The sequence below is a fragment of the Podarcis gaigeae genome (assembly GCF_964106915.1).
Source record: "Podarcis gaigeae genome assembly, chromosome: 2".
Lineage (NCBI taxonomy): Eukaryota > Metazoa > Chordata > Lepidosauria > Squamata > Lacertidae > Podarcis > Podarcis gaigeae.
Genome location: NC_139679.1, coordinates 13,764,394 through 13,783,540, shown reverse-complemented (window position 1 = coordinate 13,783,540; position 19,147 = coordinate 13,764,394). Strand labels below are relative to the sequence as shown.

General features: G+C 47.7%; 1 protein-coding gene across 1 annotated transcript; it reads right to left on the bottom strand.

Moving 5' to 3' along the window:
* Positions 1–1,659: 1,659 nt before the first annotated feature.
* On the bottom strand, positions 1,660–16,818 carry COQ10A (coenzyme Q10A). The gene is made up of 6 exons (XM_083729094.1): positions 16,633–16,818; positions 11,316–11,477; positions 9,928–10,120; positions 9,065–9,166; positions 6,837–7,048; positions 1,660–4,933 (listed from the first exon to the last, which is right to left on the bottom strand). The coding sequence occupies exons 1-5, from the start codon at positions 16,710–16,712 to the stop codon at positions 6,881–6,883; spliced, it is 705 nt and encodes a 234-aa protein (XP_083585220.1). The 5' UTR covers positions 16,713–16,818; the 3' UTR covers positions 1,660–4,933; positions 6,837–6,880.
* Positions 16,819–19,147: the final 2,329 nt, after the last annotated feature.

Sequence of the window (19,147 nt, the reverse complement as noted above, 5' to 3'; positions counted from 1 at the left end):
TTGGGCTTGCTGATCGTAAGGTCGGCAGTTCGAATCCATGCAACAGGGCGAGCTCCTGTTGCTCTGTGCCAGCTCCTGCCAAACTAGCAGTTCGAAATTACACCAGTGCAAGTAGATAAATAGGTACCACTGTGGCGGGAAGGTAAACTGCATTTCCATGCGCTCTGGCTTCCGTCACAGTAATCCATTGAGCAAGAAGCAGTTTAGCCATGCTGGCCACACGACCCAGAAAGCTGTCTGTGGACAAACGCCGGCTCCCTTGGCCTGAAAGCGGAGATGAGCGCAACACCCCATGGTCGAATTCAACTGGACTTAACTGACCAGGGGTCCTTTACCTTTACAACTGTGGTAAAAACACACTGGCTGCCTGTAATGCAAAAACTACCGTATATTTCCATGTATAACACACACACCCCCCATGTATAAGACAAGCCCCATTTTTGGGGACTGCCAAATAAAATTTTTGAGGGGGAAATTGCCAAAAGTTGCTGAGCTTCTTTTAGGGAGAGATTGCCCAGAGTTATGGAGCTACTGTCGCGGGGGGCATCACCGCCACCAATTGCTCTACAGACTTCCCAACACTGCAAATCGCACACATCGTCGTGGCCACCAATCGTCTGCACGCTCTCCACCAAAAGTCCACCTGCCCACTCAACGCAACCACAGCTGACAGCATGCACGCCTCACCGCTGCCGTAAATCAACATCCAATTACCGCAGCCAGTCGTCAGCAGACCTTGCCACAGCAACCAATCACACACCCAATCACCGCTGCCAATCTCCTGCTACCTGCTGACAACAATCACACACACATACACACCCCGCTATCCATGTATAAAACGACCCACAATTTTTGGCTACTATTTCTAAGGAAAAAATAGCGTCTTATACATGGGAAAATACAGTAGTCAGCTTTCGTTTTGAAAAAAATACTTATTCAGGGGAACATAGCTGTTGTGATTTGCCATCTGCTGCTGCAGCAGCATAGTCACCAGAATTTTCGAAGGTAGAACCCACGTTGCATCTTGCCATGCCTGACAGTTCTGGGTCCTGACCTAGTTGAGGACTCAGAGAGGGGTGGGGATGTTGTACTTCATAGTTTCGCAATTACACCATTGTCTGCCTTGCCATGTTCAGTGTTTGTTTTGACCTTGTGCTATAGGTATTGCCAGTTGTCACCACCCATGTTGTAAAGCACAGCCCTATGTATATAAGCCACACTAGGCTTATACCCAACCTTCTCTCCATACACTCAGCAGCCATGCATTCTGTGCTAAATTGAAGGCTTAAGCCCAAGCTTTGCATGTTGGTGACACTTTATAGACATGCATCATTTCGCGACACAGCCATTCAGTTTTAGTAGCAAACCGCTCTCCAGCCCTGGGAGGAGCGTGGGGAGCATTCATGCAACGCACCTACACATTGCAGCCGACACACTTAACACGTTGCGAAGCAGAGTTTGGAAAGCTCTGGCTTAGGCACTAATGATGAAGCATGACATTTCCTATGCTTTCAAAGAATATTGATGCAATAGGTACCAAATATATACTTATCAGGCAAATCCAGCTGCGGAAAGTATATGCATTCTACCTGAAGAACTATGCAAGGTTAAAATCGACAATGTAGCTAAAATCTTAAATAGTCAAGTCCCACATGTACCTTTTTGCAAACATTTTTTTTTATTGGTCTATAAAAATGCTCTTGGGATTGGTTCAGTCTTTGAACATTCTTGGACAGATTTTGCAGCTATCAAATAAGATTCACAGTTAAAGGGTAGAACACAATGATGATTTCCTCTTACTGTGCATAATCTCATTTTCTATTCCCCTTTCCTTCTTCTGGAAATACCCCCCCCCCCTTTCTTACAAGCTGAGGTAGCACATACCAGGCTAAGTAGCATGAGGCAGCTGCAGCCCTGATGATGATACAGGTAGGAGCAGAAGGCACTGCAATGTTTAGGACACAATCGCTTTGCCGACTGGAGGGGAGCAGCAGGTACAAGGTTTAAACATGAGGTGCCCAGAGAGGCTTAAAAGTCCAGGTTCATGGGGACAGGCAGGGGGAAGTGAAATAAAAGTAGATAGAGAACCACCTGGTCTCTCTAAAGGAAGATCCTTACACAAGCAACAAACTGCATTGCTGATTTTTCTGCAGTAGATATAGTTTTAAGGGCCAAAATGACTCCAATGAAGGCAAAGCTCTTGTTAAGAATGTAAAAGCTGAGGAAGTAATAACAAGAAACCTGGAACATTAAACAAGCATCAACCCAGGACACATTATCTGCTTGTACGTCTGGTGTCAATAAAGAATTATGTTCTCCGCTGCAAATGAAGTTAGCAGGGCCTTAACATTTCTGTCCTCTGCATGGGACTTGAACACTACAACCTTCAGCAGAATACGCCCCATGAACTATCTTAGCTCTTGCATTTTAAAGGGAGTGTGGTACACAGACTGCCGCAAACACAATTCATTAAATCACGGATCAAGGTCATGATGATTCAAAGTAACAGAACCACTAGTTCCTTCTCCTTGGTGCCTTACAATGTCTTGGTGAACTGGGCTTCATCCCTGCTTGGCAAATGCCTAAATGCAAGGCTGCCCATTTAAAGTGATGTTTTAAGAATCACTACACACATTGAGCACCTTTCTTTCAGAGTTTCCGTGCACAGCTGGAGAAGAGAACTACAGTGAGCACGAGGCTCAGGAACCAAGACGCATTGCTGTTTTGTTTGGCAATGGCGGAATTGCTTTGAAGCGCAACATGCAGCAAACTTTTGGGACAGAAGTCTGCGCCAAAGGAACCCACTTTAAAGCTAGCCTCTGTCCTGGCAGCATTGTTCTGAAGGTTAGAGTCCAAATTCAAGGGAGGTATGCAGGCAGCACGGTCAAGAAGAAACCAGCTTTGCGGAGCAGCAGTTGGTCTCTGCATTAGAAGCAAAGGAGGCAACACATTTTGGGCTATGAAGCTGCTACCATGTCATCATTCCCTCTCCCTCCTCCCAGCAGAAAATAATTTTGTGATTTGAATAAATTGTGCAAATGGAGACAATGGGATTCTCTCATTCCCCTTGTGAATGCGCCTTCCACCCCCTTGCAAAGGAAAGTAGGCTTACTTACGATAACTACAAGTCCCTTGTGCTACTCAAAGCCTCTTACGTCCCCCAGCCTCTGGCACAGTGGCTGAACCATTTTTACACAGAAGTAAGTCCCACCAAGTTCAATAGTAATTACTTCCAAGTAAGCATGAATAAGATTGCTCATCTTATTGGCGAAGGCTGCAAACAGCAGCAACTGTCGTGAGACTGCCAGGCAGTCCAGGCGCCAATATCACATAAGTATTTCTGAAATACGCTTTAGTTAGCTTTAAAAACCCTTCCCTGTATCCGCAAATCCAGATTTTATGGTAGTTATATACAGCCAACTTGACCCCAAATCACCTTCAAACAGAGCACGCCTGAAACAGGATTTGAAGCCAGGGCTCTCCCAGCTGAAATCACAGTCCCTCTTCTATGCAACTGATCCTCATGTAAACGTGAGAGTTCAGGCTGGTTCTTCCTGAACGTGTGTACACAGAGAAATTTGTGCGCTAGCCCTTGTGCCACGCTGATCACTTTGCCAGACTTGGATGCAAGGGCAGGTTCCCAAACGCATGGATAGAAATATAAAACATTCCTGCCAGCCCACCCAAATGTACCTCCATTAAATTCAGATGTAACAAGGGCAGCCAAGTAGGAAGGTGGAGTTCTAAAGTGACTGTTTTCCATGAATACAGCACAGGACATGCTTAGCAGAGCAGGTTAGAAGCGTGCTATTGTTAATGACTTCCTCTCGGAGCGGCTTCCTCACTAGCGCTTATTGCCTTTTATTATTACTAAAAGAACTATTTGCTCAGAGAAGCATTCTGGAAATACAGGTCTTAAAAATGCGAGCCTTTCCTCCCTGAGGACTCTGAAAAGATCGCTGCCTTGTGTATGCATTCCATAGAGCAAGCCTGTTTGTTCTTACAGGATAACAGCAGAAACTGGGATAAAGAGCAAGTAAATAGTTTCAGCGGCTCAGAAAGGCAGAAGGAGGATGTTCTTTGGAAACAAGCCCCCTTCAGTCGGTAAAAGCTGGCAATTTTGGGAGCAGGAAAGGAAAGACCACCTTTACAAATGAAAGATTTGGGGAGAGTTGCCGAGGGAACATCTTGGCAAAGGACACCAACTGTACAGTCAAATCTATACAGTTTGGGCGATTGCAGGGTAACTGCACGGAGCCAATTGGTATGCAAAACCGATGGCGAATAAGAAGCCTTTGGACTGACTCGCGAGAGCTGCCTCCAAAACCGGGTTGCTAGCTCAGCACAGGAAGTGGGTGGTTGTTTCCAGAGCCATTACAATGATAGCAACGGAGTAAATTTGGGATAGAAGCCCAAACTATTCTTGCATTCTTTGGAGGAAAAGCGAAGCCATGAAACCTGTGGTCAGAGAAAAAAGGAAGCCATCCATTGTACAATGGACAACACCTAGCAGCCTCCACAGGAGATTGCTCAGGTATCTATGCCACAGCAGGCTCCCCCCCCCCCAACTTTATGAAGAAAGAAGGGGTCATGTTCCCAATGGTCCATATGCCTCCCGCTACCCAAACGTGGCAGGCTTCTAGCCATGACCCCATCACTGGTCCAGGGATCCTGATTCTGAAGAGGAACGCTCAGAGAACAAAGACTTGTAACACAGGTAAGCCGAGCCTCTGTTACAAAGCCAACTTCAAGCCCCACCCCTCCAAGGGCAGGTATAGCAGATCTACACCTCACATTGGAGCAAGTGGGGTGGTCTGGCTGCTCAAGGGGCACAAACAAAGCAAGGCCCAAGGTTCATCCACCTACTTTATTTCCCTCAACCTGCCGTTTTAACCTATCTTCCTCCTTCCGCTGAACAGAGAGCCACAGGAATCTGTGAAAAACATAGTGATCACTCTCACCCCATGTTATGCAACGTGACATCTTCATAAAAGCAGGCACACAAACACTCTGGCGCCTGAAACTTGGAAGCAACAGGGCCTGGAATACCCCAGGCCCACATCGCAGGGCTCAACCCCAGCAGTCGTGTGTTTGTGTCCACACCGCTTGTGCAAAATGTGCGTCTAAACGTAGATAAACTCCTTTTCCAGCTCAAAACAGGGTACCGAGTTTACAGCAAAATAGGCAACACAAATGGATGTCTGCACCGGGGAAAAGTGCTGGGTGGGGTTTTGGGAGACCCACAATGGTGGTCAGGGGAACAGGAGGCAATTTCAGGAACAGCTGCTGGGCAGGCATGGTTGGTCTCAACTTGCAGCTTTCAATGGGGCCAAGATTCTGCAAGACTCCGAATACACATCCCAACTAAGCACCTTCCCACAAGCCAGCTGGAGACAGTGGCATGCTAATCACTCCCCACAGGTGGCGCTTCATCACAAGTGGGCTGCACAAGGCATAGTCACTCTCCCTGTGTGGAAATATTTGGTTGAAGAAGGACCAGGTGGAAGTCCTGTCCTCAAAGCAGCAGCCCCCAGCCTGATAATGCTCTGCTCCATTCCCATAATGCAAAGCAGAAAGCAGCTATGGTGCTGTGGTGAGCGCTGGCAGGCTCGTGCAACCCATTATCTCAATAATCCCAAAGATGCCGTAGGCACGGCATTTCAAAAGGCCGCAACCAAGACACCTACCTCTGGGATTTAGGTGACGTTTCAAGATGGTTGGACATGGGTTTTAATGAAACAGGCGGACACAGGAATCTGAAATTCTGCAAAGCTCTGGTTGAACTCCCAACAAGCAAGTAATTCTGCTTCCTTTCTCTCTTCCCCCCACCGCAAATGTGCACCCATTTGGAGTGTGTCTTCTAACATTTCTAAAACTATTCCAGCTCCAAGAGGGCCATATCTCCCCCTTGGCCCTTTATTTGGCACACATCTTTTGCTACTCTGCACTCTTCTATCAACCGAAAGGAAGACACGGGGCAGCTGGCTGGATGCTAATCTCCCTTAGATAGCCTAGTGATGAACAGAGATTATGGTACTGTTTGGGCAAGGAAGAACAATTGCAGCCTGATGCTTCAGCACAAGTACGACGTTACCTTCGCACAGCCTCAAAGAAAGCAGCAACTGCAGACCACCCTCTGTCTACCAGCACCCTCAGTAACAGACACCAGCCACTCTGCACTGCTTGCCTGCTCCCCTCTGCCATGCCTTTCCACTACTGCACTCCAAACCAACGTTTAACCAGCAGAGTCTTGCAAATCCAACCACTAACAGCTAAGGAGACTGCCAGACAAAAAGTACAGCCTCTCCATGCTTATTCTCTATTGTCAAGGGGCAGTCCAGGTCAGGGCTTTCTTCCTTTCCTTTTTTTTTAAAAACAAGTGATTCACAAGGCACAATTTCCAATGGGCCCTTCACTAGGCACAGAAAGAGAGCACACGATCACATGCTATGAGCTTCCACTGCCCCGTTCCCCAGAGAAACAGGGTTCGGCACTGTCCTCAGCCTAAGACAAGCCATGCTGGCACATACAAAATAGGTGGAGAATGGGATGGGAGACAATCCACAGACTGGGGGATTAAGGGGGAGGGGAGGAGAAGGGCTTCAAAGAAAGTCCTACAAAACAAAATATGTATGTATGACCCAGCATAAGAGCATGACTAGGCAAAACAGACAGTTAAGAGGTTGTTCCGGAGGTAACATGACCACCTGGCCCTTTCCTTAGGAAAAAGTCTCTCTTCATCACACCAGGCCCAGTGGATAAATTAAGACAGGATACCAGGAGAAACCAAATAAATAGATAAAAACAGAGGGGCTGAGGAAGCCATGAGTGCACACCCCAGCGCAGTGTCCGCGTGGCCACCAAAGCAGCTGGGAGCCCTTCACGTCTGGTGGATCTCGTGGAACATGAGCTCTCGGGGAATGCGGGTCTCGGGACCGTAGTTCTTTGCCGCCCGGCGTTCAAAAGCAGCGACCATCTGCTTGACCACCTCGTCGAAGAAAACGGTAGCCAGCTGCGAGTGCAGCAGGGAGCGGAACTCGAAGGAAATCTGGGGAGAGAGGAAGAGCATTAGTCTGCCATCTCATAGCTCTTTCAAAGCTGGGGGGGTGGGGTGCAGGGATGGGCAGCCGGGGCTCTCTTCAACAAGCAGGAAATGTTACGTTCTAGTACTGTGAATAAGGGACGCGTGTGGTGCTGTGGTCTAAACCACAGAGCCTAGGGCTTGCCGATCAGAAGGTTGGCAGTTTGAATCCCCGTGACGGGGTGAGCTCCCGTTGCTCGGTCCCTGCTCCTGCCCACCTAGCAGTTCAAAAGCATGCCAGTGCAAGTAGATAAAAAGGTACCACTGCGACGGGAAGGTAAACAGCATTTCCGTGCACTGCTCTGCTTCGCCTGAAGCGACTTAGTCATGCTGGCCACATGACCCGGAAGCTGTCTGCAGACAAACGCCGGCTCCCTCGGCCTATAGAGCGAGATGAGCGTGCAACCCCAGAGTCGTCTGCGACGGGACCTAACTCTCAGGGGTACCTTTACCTTTTAGTACTGTGAATATATGAGGAAGGGCGGGGGGGCGGGAATCTTCCTGTGACAGATATGAAAAGCCCTGCTCTGTAAAGTGCCCTGCAGCTGATATTCCCAAAGGGTTTGCAACTCCCCAAGTGCAGCAGGCGTGATTGGCAGAGATCATTTTGTTCCTGGGCACATCAGCAGATAATGGTGAGCGCAAGGTGCGAGAAACCTGCAGCTCTGCAGACCCAGCCAGCACGGCCAATGGTCAAGGATGACAAATGAGCTGCAATGCAGCAGCATCTTGAAAGCCACAGGCTTCCCATCCCTCGTTTACATTAAGCCGCCTGTTAAGAAACAGTATTCCCAGGATGGTGAAAGTATCCTCCAACATGTGCAGCCATTATCTGGCTATTACTGCTGGCAAGAGATGGGAATTCACACCTGGACTTCTGCCCAGCCCACCTTTTCCACTCATAGATGAGGAAAAATCCTACAAGACACAACTGACATCCTAGTGGGACCTGTAAGGTTGTTCAAGGACAGCATCACCCCACAGAAACCTTGCCAGTCTCTCTAAGATGCCAGTGCCGTCTTGTAGACCCTGTCTCAGACAGGGGGAGGGGAGGGGAGGAGTAGAATTCCTCATCTGCCCCCATTTCTCTCATCTTCTGATAACCTAAGGAGCTTCTCCGAGATGGGGCTGTCCTCCAGAATCTATCCCAGCTATTCCAAGACAACAGCACCATTTTAGAGACGCAACAGAAAAGAAACAAGGAGCCAACGGTGCATTGCAAGGTTGGAGGAAGAGTATGAGATTTGTGCAATCCCACATTTGACCCTTAAGGAAGGCACTGTGCCCTGCCTCATTATCGTCATTCAAAAATAGGATATTACTTCATTAGTCCTTAAGCATCACAAAATTAGACGACCACATGAAGAGGCACAGAGTGAGCTTGACACACAGCTGGGATTATTTAGAGCAGGCATCCCCAAACTCGGTCCTCCAGTTGTTTTGGGACTATAACTCCCATCATCCCTAGCTAACAGGACCACTGGTCAGGGATGATGGGCATTGTAGTCCCAAAACAGCTAGAGGGCCAAGTTTGGGGATGCCTGATTTAGAGGCAGCAGCAATGGTGGTGGTGCTGAGGAACAGACCCATCTCTGCCTTGTGGAATGCACAAGAAGATTGAGAGGACAAGAGGAGGTTAAGTATCCCATAGCAAGTGTTCACACCTCCACAGGTCACACTTTAGGATCAAAAACTTCCTCACACTCATTAAGAAGTCAGGAGTTTTGGCTCTCACCTGCTCTCTAAGAGACAAAAAGGGAACCCAAGAGACACAACACTCGGGCTCTGGCCCTTCTGTACACACAGTTTCTGCTCATGAGAACATTTGCTTCCTTGGCTAATGCTTGGGCTTCATCACAGGCAAGCACTTTTCTTTCCTGTTTCAAAGGAATAAGCCCACCCCTTGCTGGCACAGACCGATGAATCCTTTGCGGAACAGGAGCTGAGCTGCCTGAGAACACTTTTATCGCCATGTGTGCTTACCGAGAAGTCCACTGTACAAGTGCGGGGGTAGCCAGGAATGCCAGGGCTGAAACGCCAGCTGGTCTCCAGGTGGTTGAAGAGCTTCCCATCAGTGCAGACCGCCTGGGATAAAGGACAGAGGTGAGATCAGAGAATGGTTTTGCTAGCAACGTCCATGCCCATCCAGATAAGCTAGAACAAGAGTGCCCATGCCTGGTTCTGATTGCAGCTCTGGGGCTGCAGCTCACCTGCGACCCATCAGACTGCATCAGGCGTGCCATCAGTCAGTGTTAGGATAAGGCCTCTTTCCTAAGCACTCTAATCATTTGAAATTTCTACATGGCGAGTTGTTGGAATCAGTGCTCCTGATTATACAATGTATTGTATAATGGAAGAGATTTTAGCCAATGGAAGAGATTTCAGTCTGGATAGCACTGAAATGTGCAGCTACATTGGCTCCCAGTACATTTCCGAGAACAATTCAAAGTGTTGGTGCTGACCTTTAAAACCCTAAATGGCCTTGGCCCAGTATATCTGAAGGAGCATCTCCACCCCCATCATTCAGCGCAGACACTGAGGTCCAGCACCGAGGGCCTTCTGGCAGTTCCCTCACTGCGAGAAGTGAGGTTACAGGGAACCAGGCAGAGGGCCTTCTTGGTAGTGGTGCCCGCCCTGTGGAATGCCCTCCCATCAGATGTCAAGGAAATAAACAACTATCTGACTTTTAGAAGACATCTGAAGGCAGCCCTGTTTAGAGAAGTTTTTAATGTTTGATGTTTTATCGTGTTTTTAATATTCTGTTGGGAGCCACCCAGAGTGGCTGGGGAAACCCAGCCAGATGGGTGGAGTATAAATAATAAATGATGATGATGATGATAGCTCACCTTTACTAGATGGGGCCGCACCAGTGTTACAATGGATGTGTAACGTTCCACAACAGGAGGAAACCCGACTTCCAGCTGGGCCTTCACGTGGCCTGTCCTCTTAGAGACCACCACTGATTTCTTGCACCAGGGAACAAATTCCTTATATTCATCCACATTGGACACAACTTCATAGATCTCCTGCATGGAGTAACTGCAAGAAAGGATAGAGTTAATTCAGGAGCCCCTCAGAGCTGTTATAACACTGACAACCTGATGGTGACAGTACACAATGTACATAACAGGGAACAGGTAAGCCATTATTTAGTTGAACTGGCCAATGAGTTTATTGAGAAGAGGGTATGGAAGTGGGAGATGGCTGAAATCACAACTGGGTTTGCACGTATGCAGAATATTGGAACCTGGCTCTGAGTTCAGAGCTTGACAGTCATGCTCAAAGCATGTCAAAGGTAAGAGAACTTTCAAGGCAGCATTGCCTCCCTCTTCCTCAAGCCCAGGACTTTGGGGGCTTTTGGGTGGTGGGACATATGATGCATTTTATCTGCTGCAGTCACAAGGTGAGGGAGTTTGGTACTTAATTTGTTCTTATTTATCCAAGGCACCTCTATGCCCTACACTTTATTATCAGAACAAATACTTCATTCTTGGGGTTGATTTGTCCAATACAGAGCAAAGAAGAAAAGTCCTCAAACAGAAGTTATGGGTTAAACCCAGCACAATTGACACCTTGATTCTAAACAGACCGACTGAGAGCTATTTCTAGGCAAGTGTGGCTATGGCCACAGTTTGAGTGGCTTCCTCAGATTCACACACAGAACTAGGAATGGACCCTTTGCCGTCCTATGCCACTGCCTACGCTGCTGGACAATCTTTATGTCCAACATTTGGGGCTTCTTAGTTTTATAAAAAGCAGTGCATAGGACGTGAGATGTTTATAAAATTCTGAATGGTGTTGAGGAAGCAAGTTTTCTCCCTCTTTCATACTGTTAGAACGCGGTACCATCCAATGAAGATGAATGACGGGAGAATCGGGACGGACAAAAGGAAAGACATCACAACGCTCACAAAATGTAGGGAGGCTCCCCAAATTTGATGGCTTCAAAAGGCATTTAGACAAATTCACAGATGATTAGGAGATTCATGGCAGCTAGTGATGATGGCTGGCTACATATATATAAATATACACCACTGCCTGGATCAGAGGCACCATAACCAGTTGCTTGGAAACAACTAGAGGAGAGGCTATTGCCTCCCAATGCCCTGTGGGCTTCCCAGAAGCATCTGGTTGGCCAATGCGGGAAGCAGATGCTGGACTAGAAGGCAAGGTGCAGTTTTGTTCTAAACCCAAATACAGCTCATTCATCCTCCTGTGAAGCACGTCCGCTCACCCAAGGATCCTCCTTTCCGAATATTCCTTCCGTTTGTTGGTGAAAGGCCCTGAAAAGTTGATAAACGTCCGGCTGTGCTGAGCATTAAGATCCCAATCGGCACTGCTGACAGCTTGGGGGGCACGGATCATCAGAATCCCACAGGACGGCATGTACCTGGAACTGAAAAATCCTCAGGATTAGCTGGACTCAACAGTCAGGAGATTCACTACACCTTCATGAAGATTAATTCCAAAGGGACACTCTTCAATGCCCAGCAGAAAGCAAAACAGGAGCATTAATCTGAGAGTTTCCTCATAGGTAAGTTACAAGGAAGCATGACCAAAAACCGCCTTTTGAAGTTGTGTTCTTAGGGAATAATTTCCTAAATTTCCTAAAACTTAGGGAAGTTTTTAATGTTTGATGTTTTATGCATTTTTAATATTTTGTTGGAATCCGCCCAGAGTGGGGTATAAATAAATTATTATTATTATTATTATTATTATTATTGAAAAATACCACGATGTCTAGAAATAATGAGAACAGTACACAAGCCTGATTTTAGAACCATTTAATTTTCAAAGACAAAGGCCCCTGCTAATCTAGAGGCTCCTATATTAATGCTACCCCCCCAAAAAAAAATCCTTGAGCATTCTCTATGTTTGTGAGACTGAGTTTTCAGAGCCAAGACAATGCACATCCAATCTCCAAGCAGTATGTACATGCTTAAACTACCACCCACCATCGTATTTGAAGCAACTTGCAAACCTGCACCATGCTGAATTTGAGAAATATGCAAGGAAATAAAGGAATATAACTCACTATATGGCTTATCACCCACACTGACAAACTGAGGTAAGGTCCAAGGAAAGCCTGCTTCCTCCCCAACATCAAAGTAATAATCAGGGTCTTTTCTGTGTTCCTCAAGACCTCCAAGGTTGGACAGAAGGACAGCACATAGTTGTGTATGTCATAAAGACAAAAATACCTCCTTTTGCCTGTTCCTGCTTTCAAATGGGCTTCAAGCAGGCATTTTACTTAGTCAGCTGGGAGTATGACAGCAGTTGGGATGCTGTTATGTTTGATCTACAGCAGATATTTTCAACCTTTTTGGGTCCATGGCTCCCTTGACCAACTACATTCTTTCTGAGGCACCCCTGTAGGGCTCAGAAGCCCAGTTATGTCACCCCTTGCCTGCAGAGCTAACAGCCCCTCACCCCTTTTTCAAACACCCTCCCTTGTGGAGGGTTCCTTCAGCCTCCTCTCCTCTCCCCACTCCTTGGGTCTCCTCTGGGCAGCCGCAGCTGCCACCCCTGGTCTCTGACCTGTCCTCCCTGCCCCAAAGAGGGATGCCTCCTCACACTGCCCCACAGGGACCTGGGAAGCATCCCCTGGCCAGCGCCCAGAGACACCTTTCATTTGGGGAGCTTGTAGCCAGGGCTGCTGCAACAAACAGCTGTGCAAGCCTTTGGGAGGCAGAGATGCGAGGGAAGGGAAGAGGAACAAAGGCCAGTGTTGCCCGCGGCATCCCTGACCATTATTCAAGGCACCCTAGTTGAAAATCACTGATCTACAGTGTTAAGAGATATGGGGGGAGGTTCTCACCAGTTCATCCCACAGATGGCCCTACAATGGGGAAAGGTGAGGTTGTTGGCTCAGGTGAAGTATTTTGGATACTATTAAGGGCAGCAGAGTTGAAAATGACAGATTAGACTCATGTGGCACAGCTCAAAGACATGAACAGGAGCTGCCAGGAGTACTTCTGTAACCTTGCACAGCTCCTGTTCAATTCAATGGGGCTTCTGCAGCAACACCTCCCATTGGATTGTGCCTTACATTAGTTAGCAAGGAAGGAGGCACCAGTTGGATGCATAGACAAGGCAGTATGTGTCTTAGGCTGGCCCTGTCTGATCTCTCATCTTGCTTTTGGGTCACAAATGCTTTGTTCCAGAGACAGTGTGATGCTTGAACCCTGACTGGGACTGCCAGACACGCCCACAGATAGCGGTGGATGATTTCCTCCTTCACTTCCCACAAGTCTTGCTCAAAATTACATGAAAGGAAACATCAGACAGGGTTACACAAGCCCTCTGCACTACCTTGTGCCCTGGCCAGCTTCCATCCCTCACATGGGTACTGGCTGGCTGGCTTATCTTACGCAATATTGACTCTAAGCCCTCCCACTGGATCAGCTGAACTGCCTTGTCAACCAATAAATGCTCAGAGTGCCAAGCGGAAAGTCTATTCAGGGAAGGAGGAATTTCCATACCAGAGGGGAAAGAAACGAGTACATTTGCATGAACGGACAAAGCTACAAGCTGCTCACAGTCATGACCTCAGGGACCTGTATGGTTTCTGGAGCACCCCACTACAGGCTAAGGGGATGAGTGTTATGACTAGGGCTGGGCACACACATCATGATTCACAATACATTGCCAGGTCAAAAACTATGAAACTGTTATTACGATATGGACTTCAAACCAGGTTTTGGACGATATATCAATATACTGCCCAGCCCTATGCTTGACCCAATTTCATCATGCTCTGTGTCTTTATGGCACAAGTCAGCAGGAGTTTAGTTTCCTTAAAGCCTTTTCTGTAAATGAGAAGAAAGTAAATAAGTAATTGGTGTGCTAATCCTTTGCTGAACCAGCAATTACTCTTCACAAGGGCAAGTGCTTTCAGAGAACTTGCGGCACACATTGTGAAGGTGGGAAAAGGTCTGAGAAGCAGGAAATGGATCCAGCAACATGTTGCAAGATCAAGGGACTATGCTTCATAGGCAAATCAGCCCAAAAGGATCGCCCATTTGACATCGAACAGTGCAGCATACTCAGGGACACTCTAGAAAAAAACAAGGACCAGTTACAGTAATAGCTGCCCAGCAGGGTAGCTGGGACATTTATTTTGGAGTGCTGCCAAGCAAGTGCTTATGAATAGGACTGTTACGTAAGAAAGTTAAAGCACAGGAAATCCAACATGCCACTGGTGAAACCAGGTGCTTTTAATCTGGGATGACAGAGCACACAGTAGGTTAACCCTCACAAAGCCCTTCAAAGCCCATCAACTTACTCCCCATAAAGAAACTGAGGAACGGCAACTCACATACCACCACCGCTTGCGGGTGCACAAACTTGTATGTTCTCTGGCCTCAAGCCATGCCTCACCTCCATATTCTCATTCACATCAAGTACAAACAAAATCTTGCACCAAAAGGCGTTACCATTAGCAAACTGGTAGCAGCCAGTTCCACAGGCTCCAACATCCCCATGCTGGGGGAAGGGCTATAGCTCAGTGGCAGAGCCATCCGCCTTGTGGGCAGAAGGTCCTATGTTCAATCTCCAGGAGATTGTAGGCGATACTGAGCTAGACAGGCCATGGCCAAGGCATCTTCCTATCTTTCTTACTGTGTTCTGTAAAGTCAAACACTGCACATTATGTCAAGACATTATTCTCCACAGTCAGTGGTTGCTAACACAGCAATAGAAAAGCATGACTGTGTACATCTACCTGCAATCTAGACATTGTATGCTTCTGAACAAAAATAGGGCTAATGCAGAAGCCAAGAAAAGCAGTCCTATTGAAGGATGTTCAAAAGCCAGGTGCATCTTGAAATCTGGTCCAAGGGAGTCCAAAGACTGCAGTGGCACCAGCTCTTAACTCTGGATCACCATCTGTTTGCTAAAGCAACAGGCACTACCAACCTTCTCCAGCTTGAAGGGCAAAGATGTGGCATTATCCTGCCAACTCTATGTTCTAGGATCTTATTTGTTTCACTGCTGCTCAAGCCAACACAGTCCTGGCAAGCTTTAGCAAGCCAGCAAGTAGCAAACTTCAGCCTAAAGACCATAGATAGCTTACCAGAAGCCATGGGTCTGTAGAGAGTCAACTATTCCCAAGTCACGTTCTCTCTTTGTTCTCATCTCCAATAAGTGATGCTTACATAAGCTAAAGAGAAAGTTTCCATGTACCTCTTTGGAGATTACACAGTTGTAAATGCCACCAGCTACCAATATGAAACACACTGTTCTCCACCAATACATGGACACAAGATGAGTGTCTTATTCCAGAGAAACGGATCCAGGAAACCACCAGTCCCTGTGCACCGAGTCACAACTCTGTAAACAAACATGGATTGAAAAGGGGGGGGAGGAGGACAGAGAAACTCATTTGCTCACCTTAACTGTGAGTACAAAAAGATAAGTAGGGGGGTACTTTACCCATAAGTGACCAAAAGCATAATTGCCACTGGTGGCAGTGTTTAATTCTGGTGACCCTCAGGTGTATTCTGCTAAAGGAACAAGACATTTCTGGGGGGAGGGGGGATGCTACCAGAAATAGAGGGAGGCAAACTAGCCCCAGACTGTGTTATTTATTGGCAAACAGCATTAGGGTCATGAGCTGGAAGAATGGGCTTCCTAATAACAGCCCTCCCCCCAAATCACCTGCTGCTTCATCCCTGAAATAAAACCCCTCAATGGACTGCAGCGTGTATGCAACTTTTCCCATGCTCCCTACAGGGATGCAGCCATTAACCAAATCCCCTCTAACCATTTGGTGGATCCGTTCGCACAGACCTGTTACTCTTCTTCATCTCCCTCTGAGCATGTCTTTGCTACTGACACAACCCTCCCTGACCTCTTTGTCCTCCACCCTCTCACTACCCTTGGCCTTCTAACTCACGATAACTTTATTCACTGACTTTATATACCGCCCTATACCCGGAGGTCTCAGGGCTTGCTAGCACAATATAACCTCCTCCCTTAATATGCGAGCATATAGGGATCTATTTAACCTCCATTTCCCCTTCCAACCCCTCTCCTTTTGGCATTCGCCCCTCTGATGACCTTCCAAAGGGATGTGCGGCTTATTCTCCCCTAAACTCCTCAGTGCTACCCCACTGAATTGAGAGCCAAAGCAGGGGGGCATATACAGCATGGCGGATGCCGCCTTTATTATTCCCCCCCCCCCAATATGCACCAGCACCTGCCAAAGGCTCCGCCCCCCGCCCCCCCCCCCCGCTGGGCTCTTGTCCATTTTCGACGCGTTGCCTTTGAACTCTGACGGGAGTGTTTGGGGTTGCCAACTTTCCCCCTTCCTCCTGGCTCCTCTTCCAAGCTGGGGAGGCAGGAAAGCCGAGAGGCGAGTCTTTTTCCTAGTATGGAGAATGAGGCGCTAGAGGGGTTATTTTTTGAGGAGGGGGGGTGCAGCTTCCGCTTTCGAGTCTGCCTGCTGTGTGAGGCAGAGGAGCGCCTGTCGAGGGGGAATGTGGCAACCCTGAATCTGCGCCCAGCCCTGGCTCCTCCTCCCTCCTCTCCCTTTCCTTTGCCCCGCTCACCAGCCGGTCGGGGGCGCTCGCGGCCTCAGCCCTCCCCGCGCTCCCAGTCGCCAGACTTCCCGGAGCCGGCGGGCCGCCATGAAGGGGGCAGCCTGAGGTGAAAGCGCGTCCGGTTCCCCGCCGCCTCAGTTCTGCCAGCTACCAGAGACAGACGCCGGCTCCGGCCTCCGTGAACCCTCACCCCCCCCTCCGCTTACGTCAGCGCGTCGTCAACGCGTTGCCATACCTCACACTTGGCGCGGGGGGGGGGAGGAGAAGCGGAGCGGACGCGATGCATGGCGGGAGCCGAAGGCATCATGGGAATCGTAGTTCGCTCTTGCTGCTGCTGCTGCTGCTGCGGGATTAGGCCTCGCGCCTCGCAAGGGTGGTGGGATGGTAGCTTAGCGAGGGAATGGAGGCGCCGGGAACAACAACAACAATTTATTACTTATACCTCGCCCATCTGGCTGGGTTTCCCCAGCCACTCTGGGCGGCTTCCAACAAAAGACTAAAATACAGTAACCTATTAAACATTAAAAGCTTCCCTAAACAGGGCTAAGCAGGGAAAGGTCGCAGCTTTCGGATCAGTGGTAGCCTCACTTTGCAATGCATGGCTGTCAACTTTTCCCTTTTCTTGCGAGGAATCCTATTTGGAATAAGGGAATTTCCCTTTATTTTTATTTTATTTTTAATTTTATTGGAAATTTTATTTCCATAACACAAACCCCTCACCCCCCCAACACAGAAATCCGCACCCAACAGACACAAACATAACAAACAACAAACATAAAACACAACAATACTTTTATTTAGGTTGTTTGCGTTGGGAATTCCCCTTTAAAAAAGGGAAACGTTGACAGCTATGTTGCAATGTGAAGTCGTGTTTAGGACGGCCACAAGATTAAATTGTTGGGATTATTTTTCGAGGTGACAGTGCGCACAAGCACAGCCTGCTTCATATAAAAAGCTGAGGAAGCCCTGATGACTCTCATGAAAAAGCACAAAAGTCTGTGACAACAGGAGCAAGGATGCTATTATCCCAGAGATGGAAAGAAGTCCCTAGCAGAGAAGAATGGCAAATTAAACTGTTGGACTATGCCGAAATAGCAAAATTGACTGGAAAGCTCAGGAACCAAGAAGACCAAAACTTCAATAAAGAATGGGGGAAATTTTATAATTTATCTTGGACGACCACTGTAACCAGATGAAAACACTAGCAGGATTGTAATGTAGCAAGTACTATTGAGTTAATGGTGTTTTATAAAATATGGGCTACTGAAAAAGATGCAATAGAAAAGATTTAACAATAGGACCCACAGTGGCGTAGTGTGGGTTGTCAGCACCCGGGGCAAGGCAAGTAATTTGCGCCCCCTAACCCGTGGATTTGCGCCCCCTAACCCTAACCCCCAGATGTTGCGCCCGGTGCGGCCCCCCCTGCACCCCACATGCTACGCCACTGAGGACCCACCTTCCCCTCCAAAGTGGGAAGTCCAGAGATTCCGAGGAATCTCCTAACTGTGGATGTGTGTGGCTGTTTAGTTATAATTTTATATTTGTAAAACCAAATAAGATTTATTTCCAAAAAAAAAGCACAAAAGCTGCATCAAGACAACCGAAATGTTAATAAGTAGGGTGCAAGCTTTTGAATTCTCCATAAAGGGTTCATCAAGTCGGGTGATGAGCAGGTGGAAGGTGAATTAGGTGGAGGGGGAAAGTTTCCGGGTGCATCCAAGCCAGTCCATGACAGCATGGGATGTCGAAAAGGAAAGGAGCAGCAGCCTGGTGTACTTCCTGGATACCTGCTCTGGTTCTCCTTTCCCTACAGGAGTGGCTGAGCTTATCTCTGGCCCCTTCTCATTATCTCTCTACCTATGCATGACATCTGGGATTGTAATCTGCCTGTCTGTGCCCATGGTTGTTCATTATGCAGGATGGGAAGGGCTAAAGCTCAGTGACAGATCACATGAGTTGCATGCAGAAGATCATGAGTTCAGTCACCGGCAACTCCGGCTGGGGGAAAGGCACATTTATGAGAATGTTACGAAGAGCTGTTGCCAGCTGCTGTGCAGGCAATGCTGAGCTAGGTGAGGCAATAAATAGCCTGATGTAGTAAGGCAACTTTCTATGTTCCTATAAAACTGCTCGACTTATTTGTACCAACTATCATTCAGATTTGATGAATTAATCAGTGAAATATACTCGGAGTCAAGTGTGGATTTCATGTTCTTTATTCAGCTCATAGTAGTGAGGAATGAAAGTTCCCCTAAAATATCTGCTTTATATACATTACTTACACCATGGGCAGCACATGATTGGCTAATTCCGGGATTCTCCTGTAGGCCAATCAGGTTGCGGATTCACTTCCACCTGGAGCTGGATTGGGAGGCTCCTGCGGACCAATCATACTGCTGCATTGTTCTAGGACCAATCAGACTGCTGCATTCTGAATCCTATTGTTCTAGGACCAATCAGACTGCTGCCTTTTGGATCCTATTCAACTCAGTACATAACAATCAGTTTGACAGATGTTGTGCAT

Bases quoted from the DNA above. Each gene is read 5' to 3' on its own strand.
- COQ10A (XM_083729094.1), bottom strand. From the start codon at position 16,712: ATGGCGGCCCGCCGGCTCCGGGAAGTCTGGCGACTGGGAGCGCGGGGA. The intron at 11,478-16,632 runs GTGAGCGGGGCA...AGGATTTTTCAG, and splicing joins CGAGCGCCCCCGACCGGCTG to TTCCAGGTACATGCCGTCCT. The intron at 7,049-9,064 runs GTAAGCACACAT...CTCTCTCCCCAG, and splicing joins CTTGTACAGTGGACTTCTCG to ATTTCCTTCGAGTTCCGCTC.